Here is a 15,846-nt window from a genome sequence, read left to right on the forward strand (position 1 = left end):
CTTTTGTTATCTAGACGGACAATCACTTGTGTAAAGTTATATCAACCCTAGATTTATTCTACGTTCAATTTGATACAAGACATTGTAAAACAATTTCCGCTTAGCTAAGCTCTATTTTACCATTGTAAACAATAGAAAATATAAATAGGCAAATTCATCATAATCATATCAGTACTTAATGTCTTAAACTTAACTCATCTTACAGTTATGGGCTAGCTGTAAAACAAACAAACTTAATGCATACTGACGCTCCTAAGAATTACTCGAATTGTACATAAATGATCGTGTAGGGCTGTACGCCGTACACTACCTCATGATGTAATATGAGCCGTGCCATGGGAAAACCAACATAGTGGGTATGCGACCAGCATGGATCCAGACCAGCCTGCGCATCCGCGCAGTCTGGTCAGGATCCATGTTGTTCGCTAATAGTTTCTCCAATTCCAATAGGCTTTAAAAGCGAACAGCATGGAGCCTGACCAGACTGCGCGGATGCGCAGGCTGGTCTGGATCCATGCTGGTCGCATATCCACTATGTTGGTTTTCTCATGGCACGGCTCATATAATGATTGCTTTTATTACCTAGTGTATATGTACGCTCGTTATAGCACTTCCTAATGCGTTACTGGCCCTACAGTACCATACACCATTGTGATAGGCTGGATTATATGCTCCCACATACAATGCTGACTTAAGCTTTTCGGTACTAAACTGGACGCCTGGAGGTATACCATGTGATCCGATCTAAAAAGAAACAATGCTTGTTGGTTTGGTTTGTTGTTTTTTTTTGGTTTTTTTTGCTAGTTTTTTTTTTTGCCATACTGATTATAATATATATTTTTTTTTTTGCCCTTTACCGATGAGAAGTCGACTCCTCCCCCACCCTTTGGACGTTAAATTCTCAGTGTGAGGAAACCATCATTAGGGAGGGTCGATGGTTGTTCCCAGGTGCCCGCCCATAATGAAATAATGCCCGTAATGGCATCTTTGATCTTCATCCATAATTAAAACTGGAAAATCACCATATGACCTATAGTTGTGTCGGTGCGATGTTAAACCCAACAAAAACAAAACAAAAATTGTTCTGAAATCATTCCATGTATGGAAAAAGTTTTGGATGGACTGACGGATACAATGGACGGCGTATAAGCCAAAAGCCTGCTGCTGGAAAGCTTCATTGCATAAAATGAACACACCAGGCGAGGTTTCGAACCTACATCGGTGAGATGAGAGGTAAGTGATTCGACGTCAGTAATCACAATCACGGACGACCCTTAACCATCTTTTCAAAGTGATATTTTTCTGCACGTAAATTGCAACTTCTGTGCAGGAAAAACTTTGGTCAGAGCCATTAAACATACAAATAAGCTATTATTTTAACTGCCTTGTTGTAATTAACAGTTGTAAAGATTTTATCGTATATTTAGACACTACCTTAAATATGAGCACACCAAAAAAGTTATTTCATTCAATTCAATTTTAATGCTGTATATTATAAACCGGGTGTTTTATCATTTACGTTAGAGGCGATATTATATAATGACCATGTTGCCCATCATGTAAAAATGTAAACTAGAATGTGTCTGTAGGACACAGGTTGTGCCCCCACTGGTACATTTGTCACAAATAAGGGGCAATAATTCAAATGTTTGCAGTTTTAATGGGGTATAGCCTCAACAAACATTTTATGAAAAGGATTCATTATTCTAGGCCCTATACTTTTTGAGCTATGAGCATCAAAACAAAAAATCCACTATTTTGGCTATTTCAAGAGCAATAACTCTGTAATAAGAGCTAAGATTATCAAGAAGAATGCCAAGTGTGCAAGGTCACATGATGATAAAGACTCCAGCAAGATTTCCTGAACTTACATCTAATACTTTTTGAGCTAGGCACATAATAAGGTGAAAAAGTGCATTTTTTTACTATTTCAGGGGCCATAACTTTAAAAATAGGGGGTGGAGCCTGCCAAAAAAAATTGAGGTGTGCAAGTTTATATCATGCGAAAGACTTATGCAAGTTTTAAACCATTTATATTAAATACTTTTTGAGCTAGGTGCGTCACAAGGTGAAAATGTGCATTTTTTACTATTTCAGGGGCCATAACTCTAAAAATTGGGGGCGGAGCCAAATGAAAAATAGGACGTGCGCAAGTTAGTTCATATCATGATTAAGACTCATGCAAGGTTTCATGAATCTATATCAAATACTTTTTGAGCTAGGCATGTCACAAGGTGAAAATGTGCATTTTTGACTATTTCAGGGGCCATAACTCTGAAAATAGGGGGCTGAGCCAAATGAAAAATAGGAGGTGCGCAATAGACAGTTGGCGAAAGCCCCGAGAAAAAAATCCGTAGGCATTTTTTAGTACAATATGGTATCATACATCAAAATGTTCGTTGGGGTATATGGAATTCAGCCAGGGTGGATACCAGGCTCAAATATCCCTATTCAAGTTTTCCTGAGGCCCCAAAAGGGGTGCACGTTATAAGAAATAATAATGAAAGTAAAATGTTGTTTAGATTACAGGTTAAGGTAAATTTGACTTAAATATATAATAGAGTGGAATGATTCAATTATATAATATAATTTGACGTATAAATGTAATTTTCAACTGAAATTAAAGACTAAGAGGCCCTAAATTGGGGGTTCTCCGTCAGACGGCATTTACATGATTATGTGCCGTATCCAATATGTTAAAATTTGCGGTACATTGGTATTAACATGTAATTAAGAAATGAATGTTTATCATCTATAGTATCCAGTGCATATAAAAAAACAAAGACATATTACATTTTCTTTGAAATTTCATATATAATTCAAAAGGCCCCAAAAGGAGTTACACTCAAAATGAACAATTTTAACAGAACATGCTGCATATCATTTTTGCCATCAACGTAACATTCAGTTAAGTGTGTGGATATACTCAGGCAGTCTTAAAACATTAACTGTACTAAAACTTATTGTGTAAAGTAATTTTATTGTTTTTATTTTTGCAGCATCACTTTCTTTTGAGGTCTGAGAACACTAAAACCGAGCCTTCGCAAAACACTTTGATATATATAGAATAAGTAACTTTGAGAATTTCAAGAAATTGTAGAGCCAATATATTACATATACATGTTACTTCGCTGCATTTCATTTTCTTATTTTCATTTAATTGTTACTACAAAAAGAGTGCGGTTTATTGGTACTACCCTTTGAGACACATATAGTCAAATTGCCCAAATATGGAATACTGAACCGATATATACACTCAAAAAAGTAAACACACAATATCACTTTCTGGCAAATATTTCATCTTTTTTTACAAAACATTGTGTGTAAATATTTGATGTACATTGATATACACATATGAATTGCCAAACTTTTCAAAATTCCAGTACATTTGAAGAATAGTGAGAGCTATTCTGTTCACTCTGGTGTTGGTGTCACCTTTGTTGACATCCTCACCTTGGATAAGTTTTGCATGTAAGTTTATATCTTGGCAACCAATATATGTGTTGGATTAAACCTTTACATAAGGTTTTTGTGTCATCTAACCTTTTGAAATAAAATTAATCTTGACTGAGTTTAATACAAAATATGATTCGTTTTCAACCTAGAATATTTGGTAAAAGTTTAGCATGTCCCTAGAGAACAAGTTTGGTGTATTTCAGAAACTACATGCATTAGATTAAAATTTCACATAGTGTTTCCGGTCATCAAACCTCGGGAAGTAACCAATATATGGTTTTGTAAGTCTTGCCTAGTCATGGTCCTTGTTAAACTTAGAAGTTGTTGAATAGTCGAGTGCATGGCTTTTGGGCAGCTATTGTTATTAAAATCGTTATTGGACTTTATCCATGGCCAGAACAGGCATTTTTCAAATATATTTTGTTGAAGCAATTGTATGCCGTACGACCAATTGACATTCAGTTGTTTTGAAATGGTGGAGTCACCAGATGTAATAATACTACTTCAATATAGAAAACCTTGTGTGACATTACACGTAAATGTTTGCAATCGCGTCTACATCACACAAAAGTGTTTTGCAAGGTAAAAACTTCAAACTTAAACTCTTGGTCAATTTATTAATCATTTAAGAGTATCAAGACTTTTACCGATATTTGGTATGTCATTCCTTACTGATGATTGAATTTCTGTACATGTATATCGAAATGTAATTAATATGAGTTTCTAAGGTGGTAGTGAAATGAATTACAACACAGGCGCCATATGTTCGTGTACACGTCATGCTTAGACTGCTCTAAAGAATGGATGTTGCATTTTTACTTTTTGGGAGTACATGCATTTTCAAAGCACAAGGCTAGACAAAATAATCGCATGGACGAATATTCATTAAGAAAAAACTACGTTCGAAGAAAGAACCTCCCCCTTCAAACAAAACCCCATATCAGTGATTGTATGGATGTGTACATGGTTAACTTTTAATATACATGAACAAAGTAAAATATATAGACAACGAGAAAGATACGGACACACAAAGGAACAAAGTGGAGCACAGATTTGGAACTGTCAGTTGCAAAAACACAACTTGGAAATCAAACCAGTATAAAGTGAAGTAAACCTTTCTCTTAATCCTTCCAACTTTTGAGAGTTGCATAACGTGTAAATAAAAGACGTAATGGCAAAGTATGTACAATACGAATGTTCTGTAAATTTAGATACAAAGTAAACCTAACAACTATTAAGACATGTACTCAGTTCTTTTAACCTGAGCAAAATAGGCTTCTAGAGCATAATAAGCCTAGAACTGAAAAAAATTACCATTAACAACTTTTTAATGTTGAGCTGAAACTACATGGAGGGCCCTCAGATTGGAATCTAGACCTGACCGTCACTAAGGTGCCAGGAAAATGATGTGGCGTTTCATGCAGTCATTTGTACATAAAAATGATTTCTCTCAGGAATCCTTACAAGTATAACTATCGTTAATAACGAACAACAAATATACATATTTAATATATTGTCAAAATTGTAAACAAAAAGATTTCACAGGTCCTGGACATTCTTGTTCCTATAGCATGAATAGAGGCGAGTATATGAGGACAAAGAAGAGCCGATATCTACAATCTGCAAGGCACAAAATTACACAAAATACTAATGATTACATTATTTTTGAAAATATAAGAATTTTCTAGCCCCTTTGTGGCTACTTCATAAACACCACCTACCAAAAACGTAGCTGGTTGGGAAAATAGGTGCTACATGTTCACATGAACATCAGATATCCTTTTTAGGTAATGAAATACTTACAATAATAAAATGTAACTATCAGCTGTGCAGTGTCATTGTGACATTTACTGAAGTGGACACACAAGAGTACTGGTGTCATGTGGTACATGAAATGCTGACCTCCAGATTGAGCAGCGGAAACCAAAATACTTGACAACTGATCCGCCGATACCAAATTGGTTAAAAATGTCTTCGACTTGTCTCTCTGACTAGCTGAATCAAGTGATCTGATTGTTGTCTGGGGTATATTCCAATGTTACAAGAGATCATATGATTAAAGAAACATGCATAGGTGACATTGCCAATGAATATAATTGTAGGCTTGCAACTAGTATATCAAGAGGGAACACATTTAAGAATAATCTGGTCTTTGAGCTATAGTTATACTATGGCATATTAAAGTTCCACTTACATCCTATTAAAGAGATGTGAATACCACCATACATATAAAATGGTTAATCATAAATCGTCATATGCTAAATATATTTCAGCAATGATTCTGTTAACTAATTACTTATTAATCTAAATTATCATGAAATGTGAGTTATTTAAACCCCTTTGGAGCCTCATTTTTTTGTGGGCGGGGGTGGGGGGGGGGGCGGGGGGATAGGGGTGTAAAATAAGTACCTTAGAACAAATATTAAATTGCTGTGAAGAGAATATTCTGGTAAATTTTATGGTTTACAACATATGAAAGAAGAGGGCAATTTTTTTCAACAAACTTTAAAATTTGCTGATCAATTATTCTACAATAACATAACCCCATAGTGGTGCATATTTTATTATTTTGTGTATTAGAATGCCTGCTACACACCTGAACCTTAAATACTCAACCTTACTATCGTAGAGATTTCCCAAATAGAGTAAAAACAATATACTTCTAAATTATGCGATACCTGTCAAAAATTTCAAAATATTTTTTTTTAAACCCTGTAATGGGCCTCAAATTCTAAAATAATTAGTGTGATGAACATATTTATTCATATTACAATACATTTAATCTAAAACAGACACACATTTCATCAAATAATGATAGAAATGAAAATTTTCTTTAATTTCCCTTAAAATTGAGAAAAAAATAATTGTCCCCTTTTGGGGCCTCACAAAAAAATAAAAATGTATTTTTGAGCCTGGTATCCACCCTGGTTGAATAGCAAAAAGAATAACGAACGTTTTAAGGTATGATACCATATTGTACTAAAAAACGCCTACGGATTTGTTAACTAGGCCTCTTTTCCAAGTTAGCCAACTGTCTACAAGTTCATATCATGATTAAGACTCATGCAAGGTTTCATGAATCTATATCAAATACTTTTTGAGCTAGGCGTGTCACAAGGTGAAAATGTGCATTTTTGACTATTTCAGGGGCCATAACTCTGAAAATAGGGGTCGGAGCCAGATAAAAAATAGAAGGTGCGCAAGTTCATATCATGATTAAGACTCATGCAAGGTTTCATGAATCTACATCAAATACTTTTTGAGATAGGAATGTCACAAGGTGAAAATGTGCATTTTTGACTATTTCAGGGGCCATAACTCTGAAAATAGGGGGCGGAGCCAATGAAAAATAGGAGGTTCGCAAGTTAATATCATGGTTAAGACTCATGCAAGGTTTCATGAATCTATATTAAATACTTTTTGAGCTAGGCGTGTCACAAGGTGAAAATGTGCATTTTTGACTATTTCAGGGGCCATAACTCTGAAAATAGGGGGCGGAGCCAGACGAAAAATAGGAGGTGCACAAGTTCATATCATGATAAAGACTCATGCAAGGTTTCATCAATTTATATCAAATACTTTTCGAGCTAGGCGCGTCACGAACTTCGGACGTACAATATAAAATCATGTTTTATGTCTAAAAAAACAAAAAATCTTGCCTCGGGATTATATTTATAAGGTACTTGTCAAATATCAATAAATGCTACTAGCTTTTAGTTTACGGTCAAAGGGAGATAAATAATTGACAAATATATACAGGTCTTTGGCATTATGTAATTATGTTTTTCGAAGCTAAGACAAAACATGTATAATCTCTAACGCAGATATTACTGTAAGGTTACTTACTTCGGTAACAAGGTGACATGTCTATAACTAGGAAAATTGGACATAACCGGTTCGAACAAAATGTCAAATTTATTTACCGGTGTTATCACAAATCGTACGATAGAATAATGAAGTTATTGATCGCGATCATATGGAATAGGTGAAGTATATGCGCGCTGGGGAAAATATTTCATGATGGACCTGTGAATTCTTTACTTATGGGTGAAACAGGTCTCATAAGCGTAAAAACGACTAGCTTCTACTGATTATAAAACATACCGTACGATTTGTTGTGAATTAACTGTTGTTGTACTTTTTGTAGTTCAGCCGCCACCCTTGTTTAAGAGCAACATTTAAAAAACACGTTTCTTTCATCCTCAAGTAATAAGTAAGTAGACTCGCCCAGTGTAATCAATAACCCACAATTGACCTACCCCTCTGGTACAGTATCAAGACGCATAATCTAACTCTATACATAGAGCGCCTACTTCACCCGATTTACATTCGGAACATTTTCACGCGTTTCGGGCTTTATCGTATGTTTTACATGGGATTTTTGAACCGTCCAAAGATGTTGGAAATGTTTGTCTCATTGTTGTTTTTTTAATAAAAATGTTACTGCTTTCATTGTCTACCACTTTTTTTCCACGCTTGCCTGAAAAAAAACAGTAATGAGTTTGTACACTATTCAGACAATTGTGTTCTGTTGAAATTTAACCAAACACAAGTTTACCTGCATAAACAGAAAGCATGATATCTTAAACGTATGTCACTATACCTGTCCAGTACTGGACATTATGGTAAACGCTTCTTTCCTGCACAAATGACAATTTCGCAACTTCTGTCCGGTTTGTACAAATTTCTGGCCGCGATAGACCATTTGACTTGTCATTTTATTGATCTCTAACGGCTGAAATTCAAATTACTATCTATCATAGTATTTACTTACGCCAGATGGTACGAAATCCCATTGAATTAATGGTAGTGGATAGCCGGTAACATTACAAACCAAGACAAAGCTTGTTGTCACAGCTGGTTTAGATATGTAAACGGTCGGTCGCTCTGAAATAAAGGACGAGAAGATTAAATCTTACATGACGTTCTGTGGTTTGCAGTTGTATGCTTCACTGGAGAAATGTTTGATTTTTAATGCTGTATATCACATGTCTGACGACGTGGGAGCCATAACGTAAATTTGGTATTACATTAGTGCAAAAAACCCACTTTAATATCTGATCAATACCATTAAATATTTCCAGCTTCTTTGGTGGAGGAAGACACCAAGTGCCTCTCTGTGCATTACTTTATCGTGGGCGGACACCTGGGTAGACTGAGCTGAATGGCTTCATCACATGACAAATTCAACGCCCCGAGTGGGGCCCGAACCAACATCGGTAAAGAGCAAGTGATTCGAAGTCACCTTAATCACTCAGCCGAAGAGGCCTCCTAAATCAAGTATGAATAAGAGCCAGTTTCACACATGTTTCTTAGGTGATAATTCAGAATAATCTAAGTAAAATTTTTTGAGTATGAAATCATGAAATAAAGAAATAAAGTGCAACGCAAAAATACTGATAGCTAATTATCCAACCTTGTTGTATTCCAATAAAATGAGTCTTTTCAACTTGACGTCCGTTTACGGTGGGGATACAGCTATAGGTTCCAGACGTTGTTTCATTAAGTTTAGCAATAACTATCGTTGCCATTCCTGCAAGGGATCCCTCTGAGTCCTGTATAGATACTCCCTTAGGTAATGCATGCGTCTGAATTAAAAACAAAAATGAACGAAAGTACTCATACACTGTACATTGCCAAATTACTTTGTTCAGTCCTGTCAGGTTTTGTACTAACGTCTGCTGATTTTACTGTTGGGACAGAGTCAGGGTCTGAAATAATAGCACATATGCATATTTGCTAGCATGAACACATTAGAAAGGTTGGCATATATTTCCATACTCACCATGCCTTTGGCAAAAGCTAAATCTAAAACAGCAACATTCCTGTGTTACATTTACATATGTATTGTCGTTAAGTTCTGATAAGTGCCAAAAATACTTGTCACAGAATGATCAAATGTCTGTCAACCGTTTCTGTACTCCAAACAATATATTTAACTAACAAATAAATGGCACTTTATTCATGGAGTAACGATTCATTTAATTGGTCAATGATTACATTTAACAGTTTGTCCATTCTTCCGACTTCACGTAAAGCTTTAATTTTAAATAGAACGAAGACATGATTGATTTAGTGGGTTTGTTAGTGAGTCCCTCGAGAAATTCATAAAGTTAGTATGATAAATGTTGGTGTGGGGGTGCACAAGGCCTCAGCCGAGTCCGAATATTTATCCTTCTGACCCCACATATTTCCTTGGGGGTCACTAATAAACCCTTTTATTGATTTGCTTCATCAACCACTTATTTTAAGTCTAGAACGGCGTGAAAATCTACTGACCCTCCACAGAAATATAAGGGGTCGCCACGTGACCACCTTTTAACCAATGAAAATGCCAGAATCTTATAAGAGGTAGACCTAATAAAGATATGAATAGATACAAGTTGTAGCAGGTTTGTTTCTAACCCCATTGAATTTCCAAACATATGACTGTGGCAGTGGCATAATGATGAAATTAATCTGTACATGACTTCCGTAAGAGCTTATGTGCGGTCCGCTCACTAAAACATGTATGTTAGGAGGAGTGGCGACAGTTAGAGGAGGCGTGGTAGAGGTTACAGGAGGCGGGCTTGTAGTTAAATGCGGTGTGTTTGTAGTTTTAACAGACGCTGATGTGGTTTTTCCATGGGTCGCTGAAAAATAGAAAAAGGAAAGTTTGACTTATTTGTATTTCTGACTGTAAAATCAGTAATGGTTTTTCCATATTTCAAAATTACACATTTATAAAATTGACTGTTTTCGCGTATTGTGTAGCCAGCATAACATGAAAAAGAAATAAGAATTAGATTTAAGGATTTATTAAGTTAAAAACTCATGAAAAATTAATGAAAACTCGAATATATCAGTGAGAATATTACGTTATTGTAAGGTTAACACACCAAATAAAATGCTTACCGTCTGAGCAAAGTACTCAAACAATATTCATACAAAAATTGCCTCAACAATTATATAGGTAGGATGTCTCAAAAACTTGATGAGGAATGAGTAAAGGGAGTGTAAGATCCATATGCTTTTTCCAAACAATATTTCTTCAAAAGGTATTACACTAATTACAGACTATAAAGTTTAAAAGGATCCTAGTTCATGACTGGTCTCGTGGATGTGGATTATGTATACGAGTGTGAACATACTTTAAAACAGGACGACGACTGCACCCCAAACGCGTACCCCCCCCCCCCCCCCCCAATCTCCCGCAAAAAATCGTGCAAATTTAATCATTTAAAGGGCCAATATTGGTCGAGTACAATTAAGTAGTAAATAAAATCTGTAAAAAGACCCCGGGAAAGCTAGAAGAAACCAAAAATGAAACATTGCCTTACATGACCATTTGTCACATCAGCATAATTGCAGTAATCAGGTTGTTACAACATGGCACAATTTTTGGGGAAATTTGTATTTTTCAGACGTCCTTTGCTTAAGAAAAAGTGCAAAAAAGCTGAAAAATTTCCAAAATTTAAAAAAAAAATTCCCAAAGTCAAGGGTTTAAATATGCCATTTGTTGAGACTGCTTTTTGTCAGACCCCAAAAGGGGCATCAATTTCCAAATAAATTTTAAAAACTTTGAAGGTCGCAAAATGTCGACTCAGTGTCTTTTAAGAAGTTTAAAAACCTGCTTTTGGTTTTTTTTTTTTTTTCCCCCGATACGCCCTTTTATGTGTCTAGTATCATTTTCATAAAATTAAAAACGTTTACGTACTATTTTTTCTCTTTTTACTACCGCCGTAAAAGTGTATTGGGATTCTTTTTATTGGTATACTAGTTCGATCCCCTTAAAAAGATAATATCCGTTATGTCGTTAAATCGTTAAGTGAAAAAATTTCTGCTAAGGGACATACGTCTGATTGAATTTTTGAAATTTGCGGGCTACAGGCAAAACGAGTAACTACTAAAAAAAAGGGAAAAAAGTTAATTTTTCGAGCTGCCGATCATGGGAAAACCAACATGTGCCTTTGCGCCCCAAAAAGGACCCGCCCCAGCCTGCGCATCCGCGCACTGGTCGGGGCCAGCGTTCGCTAACAGTTTCTCAAAATTACAATAGGTTTTAAAGGGCAAACAGCATAGAGGGAGTGGTCTGGATCCATGCTGGTCGCAAAGCATTTAATTGTTTTCACATGGCCGGGCTCAAAAATTTTTTCGGGGCCCCAAAGCAAAACCCGGGAACGGGAAATTGGCACGTTCATTTTCCTGTGCAAAAGTTTTAGACATACCTGATCCCAACAGTCCATTTGTAACGCTGTCCGTAGGAGGGGCCCTAAAGCTCTCGGATGAAACAGAACGAAAAAAAAAAACAAAGGACAGTTTAAACCCTGAAAGGATACCTTCCGGGGGATAATTTCCAAACATTTTTTTACTGATTCCGCCTTTCTACAATCGGCATAGGTTTAATGACCCGCTTTAAAAAAAAAACCGACATATCATTTCGACCAATAGTTTCCGACCAGTCGCACCACATCTGGTAGGATCCATCTTTCGCTAACATTTCTCTAATTGCAAAGGCTTGAAAACGAACATTGGATCCGCCAACTGCGCAGATGCGTGGTTGCTGGGGTCCCGCGGTCCAAAAGCACTGTGTTTTTTTTCCCCCATGGGCAACTCAAATATTTTTGTTTCTTGCATGGGAAAGGATTTTTTTTTGTTTTTTTTTTTTATTTCCCCTTCTTGATAACTCCGTTTTACACCAAAAAGTGTTAAGACTCACGGGGTTTTAATTTTTGAATAAAGCGAAAATTTATACGTACATAAAAAATATCACACTCCTTTTTCTTTTCTTTTTGCACCCTGAAGATATAAAGAGCAAAAAATATATCACACTTTGAAGGTTCGGCCAAGCACCGCAAAAGAGTTACCAGAGAGAAAGACGTTTCTACCAGCCATTTAACCAACAAAAAATCTTATCATCCGGGGTTGTTCTGGGACAAAATGCCGTTAAAGACATTTTTTAATACGATATTAAGGCAAAAAAATTCATTTAATTGCCCCTTGAATTTCAATTTTTCAAAGGGAAAATTTCACATTTTTGCGAATAAAAAAAAAGCCAATGATTATTATTAATCAAAAATCAAAAAATTTTTCAAATGCATACATGTTAACTCTGTGAAACTGAATAACTTTTTTCTGTTTCTACTTTTTCAGGGAATTGTGACATTTTCAGTTAACACCACTTTTGAAACTTTTAAGTGTGATCAGAAAATATGAAATTGATTTTTCTGAACAATAAAATGAATTTTAAATATAAAACAAATTTTTGAATATAAAAATTGGGAATTTTTAAAATATAAAATTGAAATTGAATCTCTAAACATATAAAATTGAATTTCTAAACAAATAAAATTGAAAAAGAATTTCTAAACATATAAAACTGAATTTCTAACATTTAGCTTTGAATTTCTAACAAGACTAATAATGTTAACTTTCTTAATTGTACCTGGTCGCGGCCAAATTCAAGGCTTGTTTTCAATGATTTTTTTAAAGCTTTACATGTCATCCTAGGGGAGTTTTTTTACCTTTGCTAAACAGAAAAGGAAAAAAAACACCTAATAAAAACTGGGTACATATTGCACATTTCATGCCATCTCTATATGGACCCATGTCATTAGAAATCCTACATTAGCGTAAGGGGTGAATATCTCTCATAAAAAACGATCCCATATTTCAATTTTATTAGCCTTTTTTTGATAATAAAAACGGGGATTTGGGTGCATTTCTGTTATCTATTGGGGTTTTTCAAACCTTGATAAGGGAAACGTTTTTGTACCCGTTGCACAAAGGTTTTTTGTTACATCCGTTTGCATTAGGGAACACTGCGGCGAGGTTTTCCCTCTTTTGGTCCGCATTAAAAAGTTAAACCCGTTGGTTTAATTCGTGCCCCCTTTCCAAATGCGTTTGCGATTGATGCACGCATGCCTGTAAAATATGGTTGAAAATAAATATATATCAGCTGGACAATGTATTTAGAGGTACACTTGTGTATATTTACCACATAATCTAGGGGTTGAATGCACCATGCACATAGTTCTCTTTCGCAATCACCCATCTATATTCTTTTATCACGTTGTTACATTGATATATCTGGCAAACATTTACATATTTGACGGTCATGTATAAGTCAATAAAATAAACAAACGTGTTTGTAAACATGAACGGATCCAAACGAAAGTGGAAGAAGCATTTTTAAATAATAATAATATTTCGATGGCAAAATACAATGCATATCCATCGCCCTGACCAACCTATAAACCGGGCCAGTCTATTTTGTAAGTACAACAACACGGTTGACCCATTTAAACGAATTGTAGTACAATGGGAATCAAAGGTTGAAAGAGAAAAAAATTTATATAAATTACATCAATTCCATGCGTTCTAAGGGTACTGTATGAGAACATTCATTCATTATTATTTGATGTGACGTTTCATTTCATGGATAAATGCCCAAATGTAACAGCCACGGTACAATGAATTTCATTCCCATTGTCATCATTATTTGACTCAGTTAAGTAAAAAAAGGTCATATACTACTGTGTCTTTCTCTGAAACATGCAGTTGTTTGAAAAGTGAAAACAACTAGACATATAATAAATGTGTATATATTGTATTATTTTATACTAATATGCTACACACGTTTTGAATTCCATTGATCTTTATCGACTAGTTACAGAAAAAAGCATGGATTGATTAGAATTGTCTGTTACCAGACAGAAGTACTCAAAGTTTCTTATAGATGAAAGAAGGGAGAATTCTACAATGATAAAAAAGAACGGTAATCGTATAGATTTGTTTGTTTGTTTTGGGTTTAACGCCGTTTTTCAACAGTATTTCTGTCATAGATGATTCCAACATAATATCTAAACGCAAGGAACTCTGAAAGAGAGATACCGGTATTATATTAAGTCAGCATCTCACATTATCAAATATAAAAGATATACTTACAAATTGGTCTACGCATCCTAAACTGTATGTATGTGTACCATGACTGTCAGTGACACGGTTTGAGTAACATTTCTAAAACAAAAACATCTTTCATATGTTCATTGAATATCTGAAGTCACCTTTGTCTCCAGTACTTTAATAATAAAATGAACATAAGAGGGAGATGTTATGACCGGAGCTATGATACTGCGAAAATTTAATTATTAGGTATTTGCCTTTTGGGCCTGTAAGAAACGCTAAATTACACATTGCCAGAAGATGCTTGATTGAATGTGTTTCGTGGTTGAAAGTTAAAGTAGAAATCCTTTTCAGCAAATACAGAGTTAAGCCTACTTCACAAAACTGACAGCAAGTACCTGATGTGCACCACATTCTTCGACCGTGAGACAGTCCTGCACGTAGCGGACATTCTTACAACTCAGACACAGAAGTGACAAGACTGTTGAGCCGTTAACCAGAATGATCAAAATCCGAACTAAACTAACTAGAAAAGAAAAAAGAAAAAACAATATATATACAAGATCATTCTTTTCTCTCAAGAAGAGTTACTTAAGTTCGCAAAAGATATAGACATTTGGCCAAATGCCAAACTGTACATTGGCATGGCTCGAAGAAAACTTCGAAAGCAGACGACATAAGTATAGGGATTAATGGATGTTTTGAAGTTGTAGTTTTCGAAAATGACAAATTTGTCAGTCAGCAGTGGTTGTTTGAATAGGAAATGTTAACGTGCATCTAAACGCATATAACACATAATTAAAGAATAAACATAGCGGCATGACATATATTATAAGAATATATTGTTTTGACTTAACGTATGTCTGCCTTTGTGGTCATTGATTAAATATTAACTGAAATACTACTGCTATATGTAGTTTTATCAAAGGTAACGCTTTAAAAAACATGTTCTAAGGTCAAGGTTCGTACATTTGATAAAAACGCTTTGCTGTGAGATGTCAGTGTGATAATTAGGGATGACATATTTTACAAAAGGTAGCATCTATTTTATTACTACATGTCAGTTAACATTTAGCCTGCTGGCGGCAAGTTATTCTGCCTTTTCGACCAGTGCAGACCAAGATCAGCCAGCACATCCGTTCGCTGTTCAGTCAGTAAATTTTCAGTGAACACCCCTTCGAATAATAAGTGGCATTGCCCCAATTGAATGATGGACAAGTTCATTATAGAAATTCAGCAGGCTAATAGTTAAACACTGAATGTATATAGTTCATGATAAACATGCTTGAAATATCAAAATTCAGACTGTGATGTATTTAGATTTTAATGAGAAAAACGATATGTTATATTTACTTTGTACAGTCTTATGATCACATATTGCCTTACCTGTTATCATATTGCCGTCCTATTTACAAATCCGTTTCAAAATTTTCTACACGACATGTTCTATTTTTGTTTTATCTTATCTTTTTTTTTTTTGGATGATTCAAAATAACCTTTAAGGCC

At 35.2% G+C, this 15,846-nt stretch overlaps 1 protein-coding gene across 1 annotated transcript; it reads right to left on the minus strand.

Annotated features, from left to right (window-relative positions):
* Nucleotides 1-566: 566 nt before the first annotated feature.
* Nucleotides 567-15,846, minus strand: LOC123542527 (peroxidasin-like). The gene is made up of 9 exons (XM_053531186.1): nucleotides 15,727-15,846; nucleotides 14,739-14,866; nucleotides 14,383-14,454; nucleotides 13,343-13,359; nucleotides 12,209-12,234; nucleotides 9,862-10,088; nucleotides 8,873-9,044; nucleotides 8,231-8,343; nucleotides 567-744 (listed from the first exon to the last, which is right to left on the minus strand). The coding sequence occupies exons 1-9, from the start codon at nucleotides 15,734-15,736 to the stop codon at nucleotides 583-585; spliced, it is 927 nt and encodes a 308-aa protein (XP_053387161.1). The 5' UTR covers nucleotides 15,737-15,846; the 3' UTR covers nucleotides 567-582.

The sequence above is a fragment of the Mercenaria mercenaria genome, chromosome 19, assembly GCF_021730395.1.
Source record: "Mercenaria mercenaria strain notata chromosome 19, MADL_Memer_1, whole genome shotgun sequence".
In the NCBI taxonomy this organism is placed as follows: domain Eukaryota; kingdom Metazoa; phylum Mollusca; class Bivalvia; order Venerida; family Veneridae; genus Mercenaria; species Mercenaria mercenaria.

Bases quoted from the DNA above. Each gene is read 5' to 3' on its own strand.
- LOC123542527 (XM_053531186.1), bottom strand. The intron at 10,089-12,208 runs GTGATATTTTTT...TCTATTTTTCAG, and splicing joins AAAAGAAAAGAAAAAGGAGT to CGACCCATGGAAAAACCACA. The intron at 9,045-9,861 runs GTTAGAAACAAA...TTTTTAATTCAG, and splicing joins ATGTTTGGAAATTCAATGGG to ACGCATGCATTACCTAAGGG.